The sequence below is a fragment of the Trifolium pratense genome, linkage group LG1 (assembly GCF_020283565.1).
Source record: "Trifolium pratense cultivar HEN17-A07 linkage group LG1, ARS_RC_1.1, whole genome shotgun sequence".
In the NCBI taxonomy this organism is placed as follows: Eukaryota; Viridiplantae; Streptophyta; class Magnoliopsida; order Fabales; family Fabaceae; genus Trifolium; species Trifolium pratense.
This window is the reverse complement of record NC_060059.1, coordinates 38,734,207-38,758,677: the sequence shown is the minus strand read 5'-3', so window position 1 is coordinate 38,758,677 and position 24,471 is coordinate 38,734,207. Positions and strand designations below refer to the sequence as shown.

Genomic DNA, 24,471 nt, shown 5'->3' with positions numbered 1-24,471 from the left:
TTGATCTTCCTTTACTAAAACTCACACAAAATTATGAGTTACACATACACATTGTAAGGTCTTAAATTCAAACCTAAATAAAAACATCCAACTTAACAAAATCTATATTGTCAACCATAAAACTTGTGAATTCTTTCTCCTATTTTTTATCTCCATCAACTACATACATTTTAAAAATACACAATACGTCATTAATTACTAATTTACTATATACATAAAATATAAAATTATTTTGCACATACATTTAATAATATGTTGCCACGTAAATTAATTAATTAACATACATAACAAGTCATATGATTTCAAATTCATTAGTTCATTAATAAAAGTATTACACATACTTAATTTTTATTTTTTTATAAGAACTTAATTAAATTGTATTATTATTATTATCTTTAATTTAATTTTAGAAAAATTAGGAGAGAAAAATAAAAGGGAGAATAAGTTTGAGCAAAAAGTCGAAATTGCCACTATAGAAGGTCTACGAGTCTTTTGTCTTGCTTGATACTACGAGTGAAGAAGTGGCCACAACAAACAAGAGATTCATAGCGTCTTTCTGAGTTTTGATTATTCTTCTTCTTCTTCTTCTTCTTTTGTTATGGTAAGAGATTTCGTTCACCGATTCCAATTTCGTTTATTTCCTCTCTCAAATTAGGTCTATCTTCTTCTTCTTCATTCACGCTAATAATCTAATTTTACAGGCTAATAATCGCCACACGATTATTCTAATTCAAACTTCTCAGAATAGAGCAACTAGAACATTCAAGGATTTTGACTCAGTAACTCAAGCTATGGACGGTAATTAATAATCGATAATACTACTACTTTACTTGTTTTTGATTTCACTGTACTCATGATTTAGGTTTTGCTTATTTTTCTGTTTTTATGTGCAATTTCATCAATAAAATAGCTGCAGTTTTTCTTTTTTAATTTTATTGATTAGCTATAAAGCACCGACTTAGATACTGAACACAACACTGACACTTAGACACTAGCAATAATCTGAGGGAATGAAAGTGATCGAATATAACCAGATGGTTTGATGTCGGACACTGACACATGTTAGACACAAGACATGGCTTCAATCTGATGCAACATAGTAACATATATGTAACATAGCTGATGAGTGCTCTTTTTGGGGGTAGAGTCCCGTGTGTGTGTATGTAACATATGAATTTAATTAGGTTTCACACAACTGTCAATGGATTGTTAGGATTTGGATGGACGGTGATTTCATTATGAAACCTAATCAAATTCATATGTTAGTCTTTAGGTTTGCTATTGCATTCATGAACAAGTAATTCACCGAATAAATGCGGGGGGAAAAAATATCTGATGAATTAATATTGATCTGCTAAAGAATTTTATGCATGATTTTTTTGTCGTTTTTGTTTCTGTCGTCTTGCTTCCTTTCTACCCAAGCACTTGATCATTTTCCATTAGATTTTCTTTCTCTATTTCCCTTTGAGCATTTTCCTTGTAATATTTTGGTTTTAACTGTGACTTTGGGATAGTGAATTTTGACATAGGAAGAATGAATGGTGTAGTTGATCAAAGGTGCATTAGCATCAAGAATATATGACTTTCATTAATTTGGGCATAATGTAGGGTGCCTAGAAAAAATGGAATAGGTTTATGACAACGCAAATAAGAAGAACAAATTATTAGACAAATAGTTGTGTTATAGTTAGAGGTGGAGGAAAGCCTCGAGAAACTGTGGGTTAAACTGTCAAAAATGGTTTTTTAAGCTGTTTTCTTTAGACATGATTTATGATTGGGTGTTAATAGTTTAGTTTGATCTATGTAGTTGACCCACCTAGTGAGAAAATCCTTTTATTGTCGTTTTTCTTACTTTGATATTGAAAGTGTTCTTAATTACTGCAGAAGCTCAAAGCCTTGTTATATATTTATAATGCTTTCTTTTTGGATGGATCGTAAATGATGAGATTTATTAATTATGGAAGCAGATTGTTGTATCCTTGACCGTGTAATGCAATAAAACCTTGGGTGTGATTCCAAAGTTTCTTTTGTTTTTATATACCGTCTTAATTTTATACTCTGTCGAAACCTATTTTTCCTTGGCAGACAACTAAATTCAACACATCAAAAGACTCATTAAACCTTTTTAGAAATTTCTCTAAAACCCATTAAACACGGGTACTAATTCTGACAGGCAGCAACCTTACCAACCATATAACCCCCTCCAATTGCCTTAACTCCCCCTTAACATCACGTACATAACAAATGAACAATCGATCACCTGTTTTGAATGCAATCGTGATTTGTGATCATTAAAACCCTAACCACTTTTAGTCAAAAACAAAAAAAAAAAACCTAACCAATTTGCTGCTTACATCAATAGTGTTTGTCTGTTAAAATGAAACAGGATATTGTATATGATGTATATTTTGCATCTCTAGTCAATCATAATTTTAGATATTTTTGCAAGGTGTTTTGGATTTATATATAGAATATACTTTGTCTTATTCTTATGATAAAGTTGGATTCTCAGTTGTCCTTGTTTAAATTTTATGATGTTTTGCTGAATGAGGTGATTGAGTCTCATCATGTCCATCAACTACCGTGCTTTGTGTATTGGACAATCCATAAATTGTGTTTTTTTGGTGAGTGAGTAAGGACTGTGGCAATTTATGACAGTCTATAGGAAAGATTGAACATCAAACATACTGTATCGATATGTGGATAATTTGATGATTGCTCTTCTTAGTGACATAGGACAGTACATTTGAATAATATCTTCTAGGTTATTAGTTAACAAGGGAAAATAGTGTGTCACTGCCACTGTGCTCCATAATGCGTCACATATGGATTCATCTTCCTGATCCTGGAATATGCTATACCGTTATTCCAATTTTGGGGCCGACTACTAAGTGCCTCTATCCGGGATTTGCAACCTATATAATTCTCGTATTATATTTTTTTATGATGATTTGTATGTATTAATTATCAGCGTTAAATAGTGGTTTTAATCCTGTGCTTTTACAGGCATATGTGCAATGTATGAAAGGAAACTGAAGGAGTTGAATCCGGCCATCAGAAACCTCTCTTATGATATTACGGATCTCTACAACTTCATAGATGGTCTTGCAGACCTGAGTGCTCTAGTGTATGTCTCTCTCTCTCTCTCTCTCTCTCTCTCAAATCTATGCATAGGTCTTTAATACAGTCAAATATATATGATTTGTCAGTGTTTTATGATTTTCAAAAAAAGAAAATATTATACTGTGAAAAGAGAAGAGAAAAAATAGATGGTAGAGAAAAAGTGAGGTGAAAGAGCATGTACTGATGATTTGAGCTTTTCATGGTTCAAGAATAAGATTTTTTTATTCAGCAGTTGCTAATTTGTAGTAGATATATGATCTGTCTGTATATTCTGATTTTTTTTTTAAAAAGTAAAATTTTATTCAGTGAAAAGAAAAGAAGCAAAAATAAATGGTAGAGAAAAGGCAAGAGAAGATATACTGATGATTTGTGCGTTCCATGATTCAAAAATAAGTTTTTTTATTCAGTAATTGCTTGTTATTTTTTCAAAGAGTTTGATGCTGAACTAGAAATATATGGCTCTGTTTGAACACTGCAATCTAGATCAAGGAAAATAGAAATTTAACTGTCTCTCTGTTGGTGAAACTAATGTAGATTGACATTATTTTTCTCCTTGAATCAAATGAAAATTAAGATTACGGGTGAGAAAATTGTTAGTAATTATGAGTCTGAAAGAGGTCTTAAACCCTTGATAGAGTGAAGTGTTGGAGGAAAAGTGTCACTGGTTTGTAACTCCCTTTATTTACTCCCTCTCTGCATGCCCCTTTTTTTACCGAGTGTTAAAAGACTTGATAAATAATCATTTGCTGTATCATATGTTTACCTTATCAGTTCTGCGTTTCTTTTATATATTGGGCTATCTTTGTACATGTTTGGTTTGCCTTGGCATTGATTAAGGACTGGCTGATTGGTTTCTTACTTGCAGTTTTGATAGTACATCTCATGCTTACTTCCCCTATGATCGAGAGTGGATCAAGCAACAAACCTATCATCGTTTGAAGAAATTGGCACATTGACTGATCCCCAAAGTTTTAGCAATTAAATGTAAAGAAAATTACCAAGGGAAGAAGAAATTGTCTGTTATGTGGGCTATACTCAGATGGCTATGTTGCTTGATATGATGATTATTGCACATACTGTCAGTGAATTTTTATATAATATATATCAATAGCTAGTACTACCAAAGTTTAAGAAACAATGATCATGAGATTCATGGCATGGCTTAGTTTATCCTTGTCAAGTGTTCTATGGCTAGCAGATTTGGCCTTGTTAAAAAAATCTTCATCTTGTCTTGTACTAATAGTAAGTTGCACTGTTTATTTACCTAATCTATGGCTATTATCTATAACTAACAAGGTCGTGCAAATGCTAGTTATTATCTAACATGATTAATATTTGATGAAATGGAGGTGGATTGAGTATAATTGAGGTAGTAATTGCATGTAGAAAATCAAGGTTTAAAATATGTCTCACCATTGTCTTTCTTTACTTTCCTTAAATTCCATGTATTGGTCAAACTACTGGGATTCTATGTTTCCCAACTCCTAAAATACAGAGGAGATACTTTTGCCAGCCTACTATTTTCCAAACATTGTCCGCTACTTAAGTAGCGGACGATATTTTTTCCTAAAATTTCTCATTTTATAACATCCACTACTTAAGTAGCGGACGAGTAAAAATAGGGCGCGCGAGAAACACGTAGGGCGGCAAAAGTAACTAAAAAAACAGGGCATTTATATAGACCAATTAAGTTTGAGACAAATAGTTGGACTTTCCATTTACATCAACTATGACTTGTTGAGTTGAAATTCTGAATTCTGCCATTGTTAAAATTATACAAATTTTATCACCAAAAAATTTAATTGATATTCATGAGTCTAACATGTTTTCATTAGCTCATCCATTCCTAAAAGTCATTTAGTCTAACATGTGTTGCTAGATTCTAAGTCTAACGCAGTCATGACACAATTATATTTATATTGATCCAAAAGGGTGCACCGAATGTTCCCTACATCTCCATGAATATCAATTACGTATTCTGCTTATGTAATAGCAACTTGCATGCCATGAGGTGGCTACACACCAACTACCCTTTTATTTGTTTATTTTATTTATAAAAAGGTTGATATTACAGCACATATTTAACAACCAACATAATTGTTTATAGAATAGTAAGTACTAGTAATGAAATATTTGGAATAAAATTTGACCCAATAATACCATGATGTGTTTTAAATTGAAATATACTAGTATATCCCTTTTTTTTTTGCTATAATATATGTTCTTATTTAATCACGTTTGTTTAGAAAAACTTTGCCGTTAATTTTAGTTATGCGCTCTTGACTTTTATTATACAATTACATTTTGCATTTTTTCCAAAGGATATTCTAATCAACTATCAAATGATTAAATATTGGAGGGGTAGTTTCCTCGAGTTATCCATGGTTAGAAGCCACACTTGAAACTTGAAATGTGGCACTAAATTGGAAATGATTATAAAACATAAATTAAGTTGGAGAAAATGGTGATAAAGTGTCACAATATTGGAATGGAGTGCTAAGACCATTATTCTACTGCCTCTCCTCTCTTATATCTCTCAATTTTCCTCTTTCCACTCATATTTTTCCAGCTAATATTAATATAGTATGATTCAAGTTGGAACATTTTGGTACTCCTTTATTTTAGTCTTTATCATTAGCCAAAACAAAATCATTTCGTGTACACCACTGTAGTACCGAATTTTATTCTTTTCTATATATAATCAACCATGAAGAATTCATACATTATAAAAATATACAATGTCTCCGGATTTCACATTTAAATGTGTGAGAGTCTAGTCACTAAACTATTTGACAAAAAAAATATATACTATCTTCATTTTCTTTTCTCCTAAACAAAATAATACTGCACATTGGTTCAATTGATACCAATATGATAACTTCTTTAATAAATAATCTCACGGTATGATTAGTTGTGAAGAGAAAATGAGAAGAGAGAAAAATGTGAGAAAAAGTGTGAGAATAGAGAAATATGAGAGAAATAAAGTAGATTTGACATATTAATTGGTATAAGAGAAAGAGAAGAAAAATAGAAGAGAAAGATATATGTTTAATTTGTAAAAGGACAAATATACCCTTATATGCAATTTTATATCATTCTAATATAATTTCTTATAAAAATTAATTTAACTTTTTATTTTAATTTAGTTTATATTTTAGTTAATTTATGAATTTAAATAAAATATTTTTTAAATGAGTTGATTTATGTTGATTTAAATAAGTTATATTATTAATATAAGTTATTATAAAAACAATACTATACGTAAAAAAAAAATACTATACTGCTTCTGTTTCAGGTTGTGTTAATTAAATAAAGAAAAAATGACCATTGTTTCCTTCCGTGTGCATCAGTGTGATATTGCACAACAAAAAGAGGGTAAATGTGGAAAAACAAGCAAAATATGTTCCATCTATGCCTTTCTTCGCATATCACAAGAGAAAGGAAAAGGGTGCGTTTTCTAGCCTTTCTTCTTTCTTTCTCTGCTCCTCCAAACTCTCTCTTCTCAAACTCTTTCGCCCCTATTTCTCTTGAAACAAACATAGGCTAAGTCTACTATATCGGATGAACTTTAAATCCAACTCACTGAACTTTTTATTAGAAAAATACATAAAACAATACTAGGAAAAAAAAAATTTCTACCCCAACAATTGGAATTGAAATGATAAATATGCCCTCATATATAATGTAAAACTGTAAAAAAAAATTCATTCTCTATCCCACTCAAAGAAAATGTACCGGTGTGAATTTGCCGAAATAAAGAGAGTAAGTGTAATTTTACATATCGATACACTTTTTTGAAGTATGTCGGTTTGATTTATTTACCAATACACTTTTTTTCAAGTTTGTCGGTATGAATATTTATACCAGTACACTTTCATGTGAGTTTACCGGTATGCATATTCATACTGGTACACTTTCATATGAGTATACCGGCATGTACGAATGAGTATTTTGAAAAATATGTAGCGATAGAGATAGAGTGAAAAGTGTTTAGGTAGAATTTTTGTTTTTCCAATACTAGTACCATCAAGTTGTCATCCATTATCCATAATGGGCACACAAAACTCCAAAATTAACTGTTTATGAATTTTAATTGATGGTCACATCACATGGATGATGCATGCGATGGCTACAAACAAACACAAACAACTAGTTAGCATAAAAAAACCATAGTAGCAAAGCAACCATTCTATGTTTGTTTTTTCAATTGTACAAAACAAAAACCAAACAACCATGTCAAATTCTTGTTCTTCCTCAAACATCATTAATCCCTCCAAAAAAATCCTTCTTTTTCTCATTTCACTACTCTTCACTCTTTCTTCCTTCCCAACAAAAACAAACTCACTTTTCTTCAACATAACAAATTTCGACGACCCAACCGTCGCTAAAAACATTTCATTCCAAGGTGACGGAAGAATCACCAACGGTTCCATTGATCTCAACAAAGTAAGTTACCTTTTCCGTGTTGGTAGAGCAATCTATTCACAACCATTACATTTATGGGACAAAAACACAAAAACTCTCACTAGTTTCACCACACGTTTCACTTTCACAATCAATAGTTTAAACGACACTTCCTATGGTGACGGTTTTGTGTTTTTTTTAGCTCCTTTAGGATATCAAATTCCACCTAATTCAGCTGGTGGTGTTTTTGGTCTTTTTAATGCTACTACAAATAGTGATTTTGTTATGAACTATGTTGTTGCTGTTGAATTTGATACTTTTGTTGGTTCTATTGATCCACCAATGAAACATGTTGGTATTGATGATAATGCTTTGACTTCTGTTGCTTATGGAAAATTTGATATTGATAATAATCTTGGTAGAGTTTGTCATGTTTTGATTGATTATAGTTCTGATAAAAAGATTTTGGAAGTTTTTTGGTCTTTTAAAGGAGGTGATGGAAATTTTGGGAATTCTTCAATTTCTTATCAGATTGATCTTATGAAGAAAATGCCTGAATTTGTTAATATTGGTTTTTCGGCTTCAACGGGTCTTTTAACCGAAAGTAATGTTATTCATTCGTGGGAGTTTAGTTCGAATTTGAAATCGGATTCTACCGCAGATGTTTTGTTAGAGGGAAATGGAAAAAAAGGGTCTTTGAAAACGGTTGTGATTATTGTTGCGGTGATTGTTCCGGTTATTTTGGTATTTTTGATAGCGAGTATTGTTGGTTGGGTGATAGTGAAGAGGAAAAGGAAGAGTCTTGATGAAGGGTTGGATGAATATGGGATACCTGTTCCGGTGAAATTTGATTTGGATAAAGGGACTATACCGAGAAGATTTGAATATAGCGAATTAGTTGCGGCTACTAATGGTTTTGCAGATGATAGAATGCTTGGAAGGGGAGGGTATGGACAAGTTTACAAAGGTGCTTTGAGTTATTTAGGTAAGGTTGTTGCTGTGAAGAGGATTTTTGCCGATTTCGAGAATTCAGAAAGTGTTTTCATCAACGAGGTTAGGATTATAAGCCGATTAATACATAGAAACTTGGTTCAATTCATAGGTTGGTGTCATGAACAAGGCGAGTTTCTTTTAGTTTTTGAGTTCATGCCTAATGGAAGCCTCGACACACATTTATTTGGTGACAAGAAAAGTTTAGCTTGGGAAGTAAGATACAAAATTGCATTAGGTGTCGCGAATGCACTTCGTTATCTTCACGATGACGCCGAGCAATGTGTTCTTCATAGGGATATTAAATCAGCTAATGTGTTGTTGGACACTGATTTCAGCACAAAACTCGGCGATTTTGGGATGGCAAAACTTGTTGATCCAATGTTAAGGACACAAAGAACAGGCGTAGTCGGAACTTATGGTTATCTAGCACCTGAATATATCAATGGAGGAAGGGTTAGTAAAGAATCTGATATGTATAGTTTTGGTATTGTTGCTTTAGAGCTAGCAACTGGTAGAAGGATTTTTCAAGATGGTGAGTTTCATGTACCTTTGATGAATTGGGTTTGGGGACTTTATGTTGAAGGGAATCTTATGAGTGCTGTTGATGAAAGATTGAATTTGGAGTTTGATGTTAATGAAATGAAGAGTTTGCTTATTGTAGGGTTATGGTGTACTCATTCAAATGATAAAGAAAGACCTAAAGCTTATGAAGTGATTAAGGTTCTTAATCATGAAATGGCATTACCTGAACTTCCACTTGATATGCATGATCATGCTCCTCCAATTGTAAGTTTTAGGCCATCCAATTTGGTATCTTTGCAACCACAAATGACTAATAGTCTTGTTTGTGATGGAAGATAGTTAGATGTTTTTTACGAGCTGAGTCTTTTCATGGATGGAAGCAATGGTTTTCTATGTGGAATTTAATTCATTTTATTTCTTTGTATATTTGATTTCTTTTTGTGACATATTGTTTGATAACTTTGTTATTTAGATGAATTTTTTGGTTATTCCCCTTTTAATGTCTTAACAATTTTATCTTTACATTGACTAAACTGATTAACAATTTTATTCCCCTGGCAAATTCATCTTATTTTGTGTTATTATTTTCACTTTTTTTATTTTTTTTATTTTCACCGGTAATCGGTCCACTAGACCGTCTAATCTGGTTCGGGGGTCAGTTCTGGTATCAAGTGGTTCCAGCCCCCTCCCGATCGCAATTGTGGGGAATCGAACCGTATGTAGTCCTCCCGAACCGTGGTCTACTTTTGGTTTTACTAGCTTATAGCTTATTTTTCAAATGCTATTTTAAAGGACCAATATGGGAAGAAAAATACTTAAAATGCATAATATGTGAAAATGGTCAAACTTAAAGTACAAAATGGGTAATTTGACCTAAATTTTGTATAGATATTCTAGTCAAAATACATATAAAATTTTATGAATAAATAATCTCTCCCCTTCAAATCCCTCTGATATTACATCCATGTTCTTCTCTATATTTTCCCTAACAAAAAAAAAATGGAAATAAATAGGGTAAACAGTGTTATACCCCCTGCAAAATAGGCGAGTTTTGCGTTACCCCCCCTGCAAAATATTTTTTTGAGATTACCCCCTGCAATGTCAAGATTCTTTGCGTTACCCCCCTGGCTCAACAAGTGGGCATATGACATGGAAGAATCTTGACGTGGCATGACACATGGAAATTAATTTATTTTTTATTTATTTTTAATTGTCAACTCATTAATTAATGTGGGTTTTTAATTAAAAAAATGAAAAAAAACTTAAAAGTTGTTATATTTTTATGAACTTACTTAAAAGAAAGTTTTTTTTTTTTTTTACTAAAAGTTGTTATTATATATATATATAAAAAAATTCTTATATATATATATATATAATAACTAATAATAGAGTAACAAAAAAAAATGAAGATGAAAAAAAAACTAATAATAATAATAGTAACCAAAAAACTAATAATAATAATAATAATAACTAATAATAATAGAGTAACCCAAAAAAAAACTGCAATCACATAGTAACGCAAGAACAATCGCTTTGTCCTAACCCCCAAATTGAAATTGAAAACGAAGAACAATCGCTGCATATGAACGGAACGAAAAAAAAAGTTTCTTTAAAAAAAAGTTTCTTTAAAAAAAAGTTTTTTTAAAAAAAAAAAAGTTTCTTTAAAAAAAAAAAAGATTTCTTAAAAAAAAAAGTTACCGTAAAAAAAAAAGTTTCTTTAAAAAAAAAAGTTTTTTTCATTTTTTTTTAATTAAAAAATAAATAATTACTGAGTTGGCAATTAAAAATAAATAAAAAATAAATTAATTTCCACGTGTCATGCCACGTCAAGATTCGTCCATGTCATATGCCCACTTGTTGAGCTAGGGGGGTAACGCAAGGAATCTTGACATTGCAGGGGGTAATCTCAAAAAAATATTTTGCAGGGGGGGTAACGCAAAACTCGCCTATTTTGCAGGGGGGTATGACACTATTTACCCAAATAAATATGTATATGAAATTAAGAATACAAAAGAATGTATCTTCACTAAGCTATTATATATTACCATCAACACTGTGTACAAGGGACATCAATTCAACATCTTTTGTTTCTGAAGTGTCAATAGCATCCACTTTTGGATCCACATTTTCTTTTGGAAGAAGAATGAAAGAGTTAGGATCAACTCTAGGCACCAAAAACAGCATACAAAGTGGAGTGAGTCGTAAAATGTTCCGAATCAAAATCGCCAACCAAATGTTATCAAACTTTGTTCTTGTGATCTTTAGAACATGAAGTACTAATCCACCACCCCAAGATGATGATAGAAGTCCAACGTTATCGATTGACATTAATAGAGCAAAGAATGTTCCTTCAATACCAGAAGGACAAAGCTTTGAACTTAGTACAAGCATCGGCATCCACTTTAGTCTATTTGTCATTTGAGCTATGCTTTCGACAATCACAACAAAGACGTAATCTGGTATACCAAATTTGAGGTTCAATCTCAAGACTAAAATCAGATCAAACATCCCTGATAGACCATAGAGTAACTGAGTCCAAAAGAGTACGTCTCTGAACGCGTAATCCTTTAGCGCATATTGGTATAGTATTGCGCCTAGAAGAGAACCGACTGAACTGATTGAAAATATGAAACCTACACTCTCCTGTATAAGAAAATACAAGACAAAGGTTACTTGAATTCTACGCAATCATGTTCTACTGAACAAAATTATAGACAAGAAATAGTAAACATGTTTTTCATTCAACTGCGTCACGGTAACAATAATCACATTTCGGCGCAGTTTTCTACTCTGCTATGCCCTCTTTTAATGAACAGTAATAACATTTTGTATCAAAATAAAGCACTTGGAGTACAAACTTAGTGCAAAATCAAAATGGAATTTCTTCTTTCTATCTCGATGGATGCGAAATCAAAATACCTGAGAGAAAGATGGCCCCTCCTTCGAGTCTGTATACCAGTAAAACATTCCTTCAAGGATATTCAAACTTAGTGCAAGGGATAAATACATGTATAAACAAGGCCTCCATACATCTTCACTCTTCAATGTAGTCCACATAGCCTTGCCAGCATCCACAAAATTTCGGTTCACCTAAAGAATGAAAAATTAGATTGCACGTGTATTAGGACCATGGAAATGACATAGACAAGTTATACCTAGGCCCTATTTGGATAAACAAAATTATGCGATTATCATATAAGTGCTTATGAATAAGTTATTTCTATAAACTTCATACGCTATCTCGGAGTTATGGAAATAAGCTGATAACAGATTATTGACACGTTATACTAGTAGATAAACTCAAATAGGTCAATTCAAACAGACCATTATACCTGTCTATAAGAGAAGTTTTCCATTCGAGGCTCGTCAAGTAGAAAACCAACCAAAATTACAAGTCCCGCCGGAATAGTCAACAAACGAAATACTCCCTATAAGAAAAAATATTTCAGATTGCAAAAAAAGAAAGTAATGAAGTACATTTAAGACAAGGAAAAGCTTCACAGGTTTTGGCAGGAAACAAAAATTAAGAGGCTAACCATAGGGCCTATAAGGTGAACAAAGATACCACTAACGGAGAATCCTAATAGCGCTCCAACAGAAGAACTAAAGGCACATAAACTTTGCATATCAGCAGCAAGGGAAGGATGAGAGATACTGTTCTGTGCAACACATGCATCAATGGTCACGTCGGCTATTGCAACACCAGCACTCCCTGCTGTTAATGCTAAAAGTGCCAACACAAGATGCAGGTTTTCATGGAAAGATAGCAAAAGCATGGCGATTGCTCCTAATAAACCTGCAACCATCAAAGAGGGGACCAAAATTCAGATTACTATTTTAGATTGAAGCGGTTTATAAATATCATCAATACACTAAGAACCATATAAAATTCAAGCCTTGTCTAAAGAAAATCTAACTTCACTGATGTTTAATACATATTGCATAAACTAAAAGTTAAACTTCATTTTCCTAGAGAATGTGTCACTTCTATCCCCACAATCTAGGCTGTGACATCAAGGTTTTCGACGTTTCCTTGATTGTAGCACACTGAATCGTTGTGACCAATGTTGCGTAACACCTTGGCAAGTCAAGGGAGATAATGGCCCAATTTTCAGCATTAAGAAATACTATTTCCCCCCAAACAAAATTCATTTATTAAAAAAAAAAATAGCAACAAAAGTAACTGTTATGAGCATACTTTTAATTCACGGTCGCATCTCAGTCCTTCATACTCCTCCGGTCCTATATATAAGAAAAAGTTGACTTTTGTTGAACATGTGTATCAGCAGTTGTTACTGCTAGCTGCATTTGTTGACCAAGTCTTTAGGAGAGTTTGTTTATTTTTTCAGCTACTTATTAGCAAATAAAGTAGTGGCTGAAGTTTAGGAGTTTTTTACTCAGTATTTGTTATTTATTTCAGTTACAACTTTGTATTAAATAGTAGATTTCCATTCAATAAAAAATAGTTTTCCTCTTCCTATATTTTGTGAGTTACGCTTATTTACCAACAAATTGGTATCAGAGCTTTCTTCTTAAAGGGACCTTGTGAGTGAAGTGAGTAAAACCCACCATAAAAGCCTAAACACGGTTCTTCAATTCATCAAGTAGATGGATTCTGAAACATCCTTTAAAGCCTTACCATTGCCTGTGTTTGATGGTGCAAACTATCATATATGGGCAGCAAGAATGGAGGCATATTTAGAGGCAAATGACCTCTGGGAAGCTGTTGAGGAGGACTACGAAGTTCTTCAATTGCCAAACAATCCAACAATGGCTCAGATAAGAAGTCACAAAGAAATGAAAACAAGAAAGTCAAAGGCAAGAGCGTCTTTGTTTGATGCTGTCACGGAAGAAATCTTCACCAGAATCATGACCATCAAATCCGCATTTGAAATCTGGAATTTCCTCAAGAATGAATATGAAGGAGATGAACGGATTAGGGGAATGCAAGCGCTGAATTTGATTAGAGAATTTGAGATGCAGAAAATGAAGGAGTCTGAGACAATTAAAGAGTATGCAAATAAACTTATTGGCATTGCTAATAAAGTAAGATTGCTTGGTTCTGAATTTTCTGATTCCAGAATAGTTCAGAAAATACTTGTGACTGTCCCTGAGAGATTTGAAGCAACTATCACTTCCTTAGAAAATACTAAGGACCTGACAAAACTTACCTTGGCAGAACTTGTAAATGCTATGCAGGCCCAAGAACAAAGAAGAATGATAAGGGCTGAAGGTTCAGTGGAAGGAGCATTACAAGCTAAACTGAAAATCGGCAGAGGAGGAAAGAGCATGGAAAATAAATATAAGAGTCTCAACAATCAAGCAGCTGCAAACACTAGTTACAATAATGGTGAAAGAAATAGAGAATTTCCTCCTTGCAAGCATTGCGGTAAATCAGGTCATCCTCCTTTCAGATGTTGGAGAAGACCTGATGTGAGGTGTGCAAAGTGCAACAAGCTAGGGCATCACGAGAGAATTTGCAAAAGCCGTTTTCAACAAAATAACGAGGCTCAAGCTGCAGATCAACAAGAGGAAGAAGAGGATGAGCAACTGTTTGTAGCAACATGTTTTACAAGCAGTAGCTCAAGTGAATGTTGGCTAGTGGATAGTGGTTGTACCAGTCACATGACCCACGATCAAGAAATATTTAGAGAGCTGGACAGATCACAAATATCAAAAGTCAGAATCGGTAATGGTAAACTTATTGCTGTTGAAGGAAAAGGAACCGTAGCCATTGAAAGTTGCACAGGTACAAAGCTAATTTCTGATGTTTTGTATGTACCTGAGATTGATCAAAACTTGCTAAGTGTGGGTCAATTACTTGAGAAAGGATTTAAAGTCATCTTTGAAAATAAGAGATGCTTGATCAAAGATGCCAATGATAAGGTAATTTTCAACATTAAAATGAGAAGCAAAAGTTTCTCATTTGATCCAATGAAGGAGGAGCAAACAGCCTATCCAGCTACAGTTAATACTACAGAGATTTGGCATAAAAGATTAGGTCATTTTCATCATGCAGCGGTATTGAATATGCAACAAAAGGAGCTGGTTCAAGGCTTGCCTCACTTAGATGCTGAGTTACCAAGCTGCAAGGTATGTCAGTATGGTAAGCAAGCAAGATTACCCCTCAACAAAATGGAGTTAGTGAGAGAAAGAATAGGACGATAATGGAAATGGTCAGATGCATGCTTCATGAGAAAGGGTTGCCTAAGGAATATTGGGCAGAGGCTGCAAACACGGCTGTATTTTTGCTTAATAGACTTCCCACTAAAGCAGTAGATGGGAAGACTCCTTTTGAAGCATGGTATGGTTATAAGCCCTTATTGAAAAATTTTAAAATATTTGGATGTTTGTGTTTTACTTATGTGCCACAAATTAAAAGAGACAAGCTAGACAAGAAAGCTGAACCAGGTATCTTTGTTGGGTATAGCTCAACATCTAAAGCTTATAGAGTTTTCCAACCTAACACAAGGAAAATTTTGATAAGCAGGGATGTGCACTTCATGGAGAATGAACAGTGGAATTGGAATGATACAGAAAAGAAGCCAGTAGCCGGCCTTTGGCAAAATCAAGATGATTTTGTTAGTGATCCTCCTGCAGTTGACCCTTTGCAAAATCAAGACGAATTGGTTGATGATCCTCCTATAAGAGGTAGTAGACTGCTCTCTGATATTTACCAAAGATGCAATGTTGCAGTCTTTGAACCTGCGGGGTATTGGGATGCAAAAGAAGATCCAAAATGGAGGGCTGCAATGCAGGAGGAGCTTGCCATGATTGATAAAAATCAGACTTGGAAACTTGTTACAAGGCCTGCACACAAAAAGGTCATAGGTGTGAAGTGGGTGTTTAGAACAAAGCTAAATGCTGATGGATCCATCAACAAGCATAAAGCAAGGTTAGTAGTTAAAGGGTATGCTCAAATTTTTGGAGTTGATTTCTTTGATACATTTGCTCCAGTTGCAAGGCAGGATACTATTAGAATGTTGTTATCTATTTCTGCACAGAAGGGATGGAAAATATATCATCTTGATGTCAAGTCAGCATTCTTAAATGGATTTCTAGAGGAAGAAATATATATTGAGCAACCTGAAGGTTTTGTGGTGAAAGAGCACGAGGATAAGGTCTATCTATTAAAGAAAGCCTTGTATGGTTTGAAACAAGCCCCAAGAGCTTGGTATAGTAGGATTGATGAGTACTTGATGAAATTGGGCTTTGTTAAAAGTCTCAGTGAATCCACTTTATATATCAAAGGTGATCAAACCAATTTTTTGGTGATCTCTTTGTATGTTGATGATCTTCTGGTTACTGGCAGCAGTGTTGAATTTATTCAACAGTTCAAGGATGACATGAAGCAAGTCTTTGAGATGTCAGACTTGGGAGAAATGTCTTATTTCCTTGGTATGGAAGTTGAGCAGAAAAATGGTGATATCTTCATCTGTCAAAGAAAGTATGCAAAGGAGATGTTGAAGAAATTCAACATGGAGAACTGTAAAAGCATGAGCACTCCTATGTGTCCAAAGGAGAAGCTATGCAAGGATGATGAAGCAGAACAAGTGGATGAAACACTCTACAGGAGTTTAATTGGTTGTCTAATGTATCTCACAACTACAAGACCAGATGTTATGTATGCTGTAAGTGTACTTTCAAGATTTATGAATTGTGCTAAAGAATCTCATTTCAAAGCAGCAAAAAGAGTGTTAAGGTATGTCAAGGGGACCATAAATTATGGTATCAAGTTCTGTCGATCACAAAATTTCAAATTGCAAGGGTACTCTGATAGTGATTGGGCAGGATCTTTAGATGACATGAAAAGCACTTCAGGCTACTGTTTTAGCTCTGGATCAGGGATATTCTCTTGGTGTTCAAAAAAACAAGAAATTGTTGCGCAATCAACAGCTGAAGCAGAATTTATTGCAGCCACAGCAGCTGTTAATCAAGCTTTGTGGCTAAGAAAAATACTATCTGATATGCACTTGGAGCAAAGGGAAACTACTGAGGTAATGGTGGACAACCAGGCAGCTATAGCCATCTCCAAAAATCCAGTCTTTCACGGAAAAACAAAGCATTTTAGCATCAAATTATTTTTTCTAAGAGATGTACAGAAGGATGGAGCTGTGTGTTTAAATTATTGCAAGACCGAAGATCAGCTTTCAGATATCTTTACAAAAGCTCTTCCAACAAGCAGGTTTGAGTTACTAAGGGAGAAACTTGGAATATCCAACCGCTGATACAAGGAGGAGTGTTGAACATGTGTATCAGCAGTTGTTACTGCTAGCTGCATTTGTTGACCAAGTCTTTAGGAGAGTTTGTTTATTTTTTCAGCTACTTATTAGCAAATAAAGTAGTGGCTGAAGTTTAGGAGTTTTTTACTCAGTATTTGTTATTTATTTCAGTTACAACTTTGTATTAAATAGTAGATTTCCATTCAATAAAAAATAGTTTTCCTCTTCCTATATTTTGTGAGTTACGCTTATTTACCAACAACTTTTTAGATTCATTGTAGAATTGATGTATCTAGACAATAACATAGTCTAAATACATCAATTCTACAATGAATCTAAAAAGTGAAATGTTTCTTATATATAGGACCGGAGGGAGTATTATGGAGAATCACAGACAAATGCAACCTTAACTGCAGTCTAGCAAATATCAAAACCCTTGAAGTTGCCACCACCCAAATGGTCAAAGCCCTTTTTAAAACCCTTTACCATGGCATCTAACTGAAATTGATTAAGCTCATCATTAGTTACTATTGTGTTAAGTGTCTCACATTAGATATGATATGGCCAGAAAAGTGGTTATAAGAGAGACATCCCTCACCTTACAACCCGATTAACTTAGGGTTGAATTAGGTCAAACCCAAATTTTAAGATGATGAGCTTCAACCTATAAACCGCGCTTACAAGTCACCAAACTAATAACATTTGTGTTCTGGGCTCGACTTTTGGGCTGGATCGAGCCCAATGTCACATCCACAGTCGCAATGCCACATCAATTGGCCTATATATACAACTCTTCACAACCTCACAAGGTATGTCTCACTCTAATCTCTACCTCCACCTCAAGCTTATACTCACTTAGGCGTCAGAGTGCTTTCTGCAGGTACCCCCTTTTCAATGCCGGTCACATCCAACGCTCTGAGCACACCTTCCACTGATCCACCACTGTGAGTTCCTCTATCCTCTTCGGATAATTCTGAGTTCTGTACAGAACAACTTGAGCATCCATTGAAGTTCATTTTAATTTGATAAGCATCAAGAATTTTATAGTTTATAAAGGGTCCACAAAGAAACATATAAACCTAAGGCTACAATATTTTGTCTAACAAAGAATCAAAATTCTGACCTAAAACATATCCAACACAATAAAACAAAATCAGAAAAAACATAAACATTACATAGTAAAACATACCAGCAAAAATGAAATAAGGTCTTCTACGGTATCCAAAAATAGGAAGAACATCAGTAAGAAGACCCCATAAAGGCTTAACAATCCAAGGAATAGAAGTGATTCCAGCATAAACCTGTGCTTCAGAAGGTTGAACTTTCTGAACATCTTTCATATAATACTTTGTTCCAACACCAGCAAGAGCACCACCAACACCTTGACTTATTCCATAAACAACAACAACTCCAAAAACAAAACTCCAATGCATTTCTCTTGAAAGCATTTTAAACCAATGAATTGGAATGCAAAAAATGTTACAAATCCAAACACCCTTTGACTTTGTTTCTTCATTTTGTTCATTAGATTCAGAAATTGAATCTTCTTGATTTTTTTCTTCCTGCATTGTTATACTATTCTTTCAAGACTCACTGGTTGAAAGAAAGAAAACTTTCTAAAAAAAGTTGTTCTGTTGGTTACAGCTCATGATGTGAATCTATTACCCTTTCAAGGTATGAAATCATTTTTTTCTCTCTCTGATTTGAGTTTTGGAAATGAAAGAAAACGTAGAAGTAAACGATGAGCTTGACCAAGAGGTAGTATATTGATTTTTTTTTTCTTCCTACAACAGCAGTATATTGAATTTATTTATTGTATGGATCTCTAGATTTATATTTGTATCGAGAGGTTTAATTCAGTTGGTAGAAAAATTATATTATATATACACGACTCAATTCAAACTACTATAGTTCAATTGATAGCTGCTAGAATTTTAATATGCACTAGGTTTAATTTTGAATTTAAAATTTTACACTTCTCTATTTAAAGTGTACGACTTTACTCAAAACTCTTAGATGAGATGACGCGGACTTTTTCTAGTTTAACTAAAATCCAGGGTAGACCTATGTGCTGGACATCAAGTAGTGTTAAAACTTTTATAAAGAGTTTGTCGTTTATTTGAATCTTAGAATGCTCGAAATATTAGTCACTGCAATTATTTGTCGCTCATTTTGAGAAATTAATTAATCTGGATAAATGATACCTAATTTAGGAAAAATAAGTCTTAAAAAAGGAAATAAACTTAGCACGTGCATCTATCAAGAGACCAAAGGCTATTTGAATAAAAAAATTACTGCTCTCTTCATCTCATTTTATAAGACACATTTCGATTAAATGTACTATTTATATGTCTTGTTTTGATCGTATTTTTCTAAAAAAGTATAAATGTAAATATAATCATGTGAGATCTTATTTAATTCGCTTCGATGAATATTTTTAAAATATCAAATTTTTATAATTTTTACTAATAAAAAATTAATGATATTTGTAATCAAAATCATACATTAAGATGCACTTTTATATTAACATCCAGTGTTATACTATTTTGAGACGGGGGAGTATATTAAATGTAATTATTAATTAATAATTAATGGTAAAATATGTGACTCGTGAGTTTAATGTATGGAAGAAAATTGGATGGCACTTGCCACAAGAGTTTTGGTTGTGAAAGGTAAATGAAATTGAGACAGCTGTTGTAAGGTTTCGTGATAAGTACAAACTGGTAGTTTGTTGATGTTTCCTATGTCTGACAATTAGGAAAAATATGTCTACTTGACATCACTATTTTTTTCAAGTACGGGTGTGTATTCCCTCTTTCTATTTATTTACAAGAAACAAGTGATTATAATTCACCAAAAAAAGAAAGTAATAAGTGATTAAATTATAAATACCATAGAATATATTTAAAGCTTTTTCTTAAATTCCCTTGTTGAAGAATTAACAGCATTTTCATAATCTATTTATCTACTGTCAAATGGTTGTATAAAAATGACGATATATAATAGTATAAAATAAGTGATTAATGACTTATATTTTCTGGTTAATTAAGGGATCAAAATTCTCCCCTGTTAAATTAGCTCACAGTTTCATGCAGCTTTGAATCATATGAACAACAATATCAGATGTCGATTTTTAATCGGATGGCTAAAAATAGTAGTTGTGTGACGCAGCTACTGTGTTTAATCCAGATCCCACATCAAGTTTTTCATTAGTTCATATGGTCCAATATTATGCATTTTGCTTTAAAAATTTGAACCAAAAAAATAGCTGAAATTTTGACCCAACCAGCACCAACTCATACTTTATATCACCCCACCTATCAACCTGTCCAGTCCAACCCTAAACTTAAAATCATAATCCAATTATAAAAAACAGATATTACACAGGAAAATGATAAGAGTCATATATCTTTTGTGAAATAATCCATCTTTAACAATACCCTTGTCTATTGTGCACCAATGAAGCAACCTTTTAAAATTCACACTCTCAAGGTAAAAGGGTCATGAGTTATACAAGGTCCTTCACACAAAAATTAGAAGCAACCTTTTTTGCCCTTGATTCTTCTTTATTCTCCATGTACTTACCTTAGTGGAGACACGAGTAACAATGGTTGTTGAACAACTCTTATTATCATCAGTTCGAATGAAAAGCATAAATGTAGCCAAGTTGCTTCTGGCTCTTGATCTTTGTTTCAAACTGTCGTTGACATATCCGCATGTGTATACTCAATTAAGGTCATGTTAGCAACCTTGCTTTTCATTTCCATATCCACCTTGTCGCAGTTTGAATCTTCAATACGAATATTGAAAATCATTCTTGTCAACTACAAACCATGATTTTCAAAAGCCATGCGAGAGAATCAAAGAGAAAGTGTTCTCTCAGTGAGCATCAAATTGGACTTCGAGATGCTCTTTTTTGTTTGATGTCGTGTACTCTCTTTAATATCCTCTCTAGCAACAACCAGCAATAGGAATGAAAACCTCTCTTCCAGGTGAAGTCGGAAGGTGACTCAGATCTTCACTTGCGTTATTGAACAATGTTTTCTGCGCATAAAAGATCATGTAACATTGTGAAGCTCTAACTGTTGCCTCATCAACCTCGGTGATCCAAGCATCGTCGCATCTGTACCATTGCTTCCTTAGTCGTACAAAAGAAACATAATGGCCAGACTCGAGCGTCCCTGAATGTGTCACCACTGCAAAAATCTCGAACTTGGAAAATGTATCAGATTCATTGCCTCCGAAATTAAAAATTCTATTTCCATATCTGGCTCTAAGGATAGAAGAGGACAAATATGGAGTCATGTCTAAGGAGAATGGAAATTGTAGGTATCGGTCGATCTTTCTTGACAACTTCTTAACAAAAGAATGCTCAAATCGTTTTACGTGCAAAGTAAGTACCGGAGGGAGCTTTGTAATTGACATTTGTTTCAATGAGTTTTGCCTTTCCTTACATTTCTGGCAGTAAAGTTTCTGGTCCGAACCTAACTTCTCTGGCCGAGTGAACAAATCCAAACAACCGAGAAGTGTAGACTTGCTGTCATCCTCATTTGATTTGGTAACTTTTTTACCTTTTTCTGTCAAAGCGATATTAATGTCTAAGTTAAGTGAAATGTCCAAAAAAGGGTCATAGGTTGTTGAGATGAATCCACAGGCCATACAGGTAACATCTGATCTCAAAAGTCCATAAAACACTCTGTGAGCAATGCATTGACAATCTCCACCATTTCCTGTATATAGCAATAATTATGCATCATGCAGTAAAACATAACAACCTAGTAATATAACAATACCACTTCTAGTTTTTTTTTTTTTTTTTTTTTCATATCAAAGACGTCCACAACGTTTCCATGACAATGAAAATGTTTGGGATGAATATTTAATGTTAAAATTTGTTCGAACAGCGACCCTGGTTCAAAAGAAAACTTATATGGAAAACACAGAACACACAAGATTTGATAACAGAATTCGGTCAATTATGCCTTCATCTCTAACTGTATAGTGGCTGCGGTGATGTTCTATTATTCTAGCTTAGGGTTACAATACTACGGTTCAGTTTACAATATTACCCTTGAACTGTACCCAACATAACTGTTTGGTATGGTAAAACTTTATGTGAACAACTAAAGTTATTATAACGTAGATAGCCACGCAGTGCATATGAGACAACAAAATTGAAGGAAAAAAACCAAGTTTCAGCATCTCATTACCTTTGCTTCCATTCCTTGTTATGCCCTCTTTCTCATGGATTGTATTTAACATCGAAATGAAAAACTCATGAGCATCCTGCTGCTCGTAACTCGCTAAATTTGCCGAATGCTGCCACCAGCTTGACACAAAAACAAAAAGTTTCACCATTTAAAAGAAACAGGAATTTGAGGACCAAAGCAACATAATGAGTCCAAATCCAAAGTCATAATTTTTTTTGGTTTTCAATAGAAGTTGCTCCAGCTAACTCGCAACTAGATTCATATAAACAAATCATCAACTTCAATCTTTTTCATGAAAATCATCAAGCTAGAGCTGACAAGGAATGTGCTTTGTCACAGAAATCTTCACCAAAGAACATGCTATGCTACTTTTGTCACTTCGGTCATACCAAAAAACATGTTTTCGTAATAATCAACTTGCACATTGAAGCAAAAAAATTCCTATTTTCTACACTTATTCAAACCAATTCATCTCCAGCTGGTTCAATATCAATCAGAACACTTCAAAATTAAGTAATTTCATAAATGAAGCAATTTCTCTTTCGAGGAGCATTTAAAAGCACCACAAAACAAATGCAGATTAAATCCCTTCGATAAATATCACAGCCACTATTTTCATGACACAAAAAGCTACAATGAATTGAAAGGTAATGACATAAAGAACAATGGCAGACCTGTAGAGAAACCGAGCAGGGCTATACGGATTTCGGTCACCCGAATACATAGCCGAAAAAACAGCATTGATATCACAAATCAAACACAGCCGATCGATCGTTCTTCTCTTACAATCTTCCAAACTATGTCCACCACTCAAGAAATAGTCCCTGAAAGGAGGTGCATGTAACAATGCTTGCAACACAGAATTCATAAAACAAGTACTACCCAAGTTATTCAAACCCCTTAATCCCTCAGGAAAACAAGATTTACCCCTCAGATCTTTAATTGGAAAACTAAACTTAGATTTACTATTCAAATACAATCCAACCCCAGAAACCAATCTCCTTCTCTTAATCAATCTCTGACCAATACTCTCATTACCAATAGCACCTTGTGGCAAAACCATTGAATGTTTAGCCATAACAACTTGATCAAAATCAGGGTCATAAATTTGATCACAACACAACCCACAAAAAAGTTCAGCTCTTTCTATATCAATAAACAAAGTATGACCAATTTCAGCTTTTGGATGCAAAAGGGTATGATCAAAACAAGAGAATGAAGAACAAATCAAACATAAAAAAATCCTTTTTTTTTCACACCCATTACAAAAACTGCATCTGGGTATTCTTAAATTAGGTTTTTTTAAACTAATTTTTCCAATTGGAGAAGTTACAAGTAGCTTTTGAATAGCTTTGTAGCCACTGAATCCATGTTTGTGTTTGTAATCAGAAAGATGCTGACATGGTTCTGGGTTTGTGTATAAAGGGTTTCTTTGAAACATAGTAACTATGAAAAAATTTGGAACAAATTGAATGGTTGAAAACAAAAGACAGAATGAATATGATTGTTGAAGAAACCTAAAGTGATGTTATTGTCTTGTTTTAATGATGTCAGTTGAAAAAGCAAGACAACAAAAAAAAAAAAAAATTGAAAGAAAGAAAAATAGGTTTTCACTTTTGATTAGTTATTTGGTTTTGAAGATGATCATGATCCATAATATAGATATAAATTAATATTAATAACAAAAAGCTATATAAAAAAATACACACGCATGCTTCAATGAATAATAGATGTTTCTTGCTTTTTTATTTCTGAGAAAAAATAATCAATCAATGAGAAGACCCCAAAGAAAATTGTGAGAAGTTTCACTTTTTTCTAATAAAATTAAAAGGCAACAATTAAGAAAAAGATAAAGATACCGACTCAGTCAATAACATTGAGTCATTGGTCTTTGATCAAATATACTATAATAATAATGCTTATCAAAAAAAAAAAAAAAATACTATAATAATGATAATCATAGTAATGCAATAAACAACGTTAAATTATGGTGAAGT

At 33.5% G+C, this 24,471-nt stretch overlaps 4 protein-coding genes across 5 annotated transcripts; 2 read left to right on the top strand and 2 right to left on the bottom strand.

The window, feature by feature from the left end:
• Nucleotides 1-462: 462 nt before the first annotated feature.
• On the top strand, nt 463-4,391 carry LOC123915783 (enhancer of rudimentary homolog). Its single transcript, XM_045967024.1, has 4 exons — nt 463-601; nt 702-798; nt 3,007-3,127; nt 3,989-4,391. Exons 1-4 carry the CDS (start codon nt 599-601, stop codon nt 4,077-4,079), a joined length of 312 nt encoding a protein of 103 aa, XP_045822980.1. The 5' UTR covers nt 463-598; the 3' UTR covers nt 4,080-4,391.
• A 2,807-nt stretch (nt 4,392-7,198) lies between these two features.
• LOC123915774 (L-type lectin-domain containing receptor kinase IX.1-like) lies at nt 7,199-9,530 on the top strand. Its single transcript, XM_045967014.1, has one exon. It carries the CDS (start codon nt 7,315-7,317, stop codon nt 9,379-9,381), a length of 2,067 nt encoding a protein of 688 aa, XP_045822970.1. The 5' UTR covers nt 7,199-7,314; the 3' UTR covers nt 9,382-9,530.
• Nucleotides 9,531-9,872: 342 nt separating this feature from the next.
• LOC123915762 (probable folate-biopterin transporter 2) lies at nt 9,873-19,053 on the bottom strand. 2 transcript variants are annotated; one of them, XM_045966997.1, is made up of 6 exons: nt 18,454-19,053; nt 12,579-12,838; nt 12,375-12,470; nt 11,962-12,132; nt 11,031-11,685; nt 9,873-10,054 (listed from the first exon to the last, which is right to left on the bottom strand). In XM_045966997.1, exons 1-5 carry the CDS (start codon nt 18,830-18,832, stop codon nt 11,077-11,079), a joined length of 1,515 nt encoding a protein of 504 aa, XP_045822953.1. In that variant the 5' UTR covers nt 18,833-19,053; the 3' UTR covers nt 9,873-10,054; nt 11,031-11,076. The 2 variants fall into 2 exon arrangements, with proteins under 2 accessions (XP_045822953.1, XP_045822962.1); XM_045967006.1 differs by having other exon boundaries at nt 9,873-10,027; nt 11,088-11,685.
• Nucleotides 19,054-20,410: 1,357 nt separating this feature from the next.
• LOC123915756 (ubiquitin C-terminal hydrolase 22) lies at nt 20,411-24,471 on the bottom strand. The gene is made up of 3 exons (XM_045966985.1): nt 23,149-24,471; nt 22,475-22,593; nt 20,411-21,994 (listed from the first exon to the last, which is right to left on the bottom strand). Exons 1-3 carry the CDS (start codon nt 23,913-23,915, stop codon nt 21,216-21,218), a joined length of 1,665 nt encoding a protein of 554 aa, XP_045822941.1. The 5' UTR covers nt 23,916-24,471; the 3' UTR covers nt 20,411-21,215.

Coding starts and splice junctions, on each gene's coding strand:
- LOC123915783 (XM_045967024.1), top strand. Junction 799..3,006: donor AGTAACTCAAGCTATGGACG/GTAATTAATAAT, acceptor GTGCTTTTACAG/GCATATGTGCAATGTATGAA. Junction 3,128..3,988: donor GCAGACCTGAGTGCTCTAGT/GTATGTCTCTCT, acceptor TCTTACTTGCAG/TTTTGATAGTACATCTCATG.
- LOC123915774 (XM_045967014.1), top strand. CDS start 7,315: ATGTTTGTTTTTTCAATTGTACAAAACAAAAACCAAACAACCATGTCA.
- LOC123915762 (XM_045966997.1), bottom strand. CDS start 18,832: ATGCAGGAAGAAAAAAATCAAGAAGATTCAATTTCTGAATCTAATGAA. Junction 12,839..18,453: donor ACCTTATTTCATTTTTGCTG/GTATGTTTTACT, acceptor TGATGGTTGCAG/GTTTATTAGGAGCAATCGCC. Junction 11,686..11,961: donor AGGGGCCATCTTTCTCTCAG/GTATTTTGATTT, acceptor TTTCTTATACAG/GAGAGTGTAGGTTTCATATT.
- LOC123915756 (XM_045966985.1), bottom strand. CDS start 23,915: ATGTTTCAAAGAAACCCTTTATACACAAACCCAGAACCATGTCAGCAT. Junction 22,594..23,148: donor CCTGCTCGGTTTCTCTACAG/GTCTGCCATTGT, acceptor TTTTGTGTCAAG/CTGGTGGCAGCATTCGGCAA. Junction 21,995..22,474: donor AACAAGGAATGGAAGCAAAG/GTAATGAGATGC, acceptor TGCTATATACAG/GAAATGGTGGAGATTGTCAA.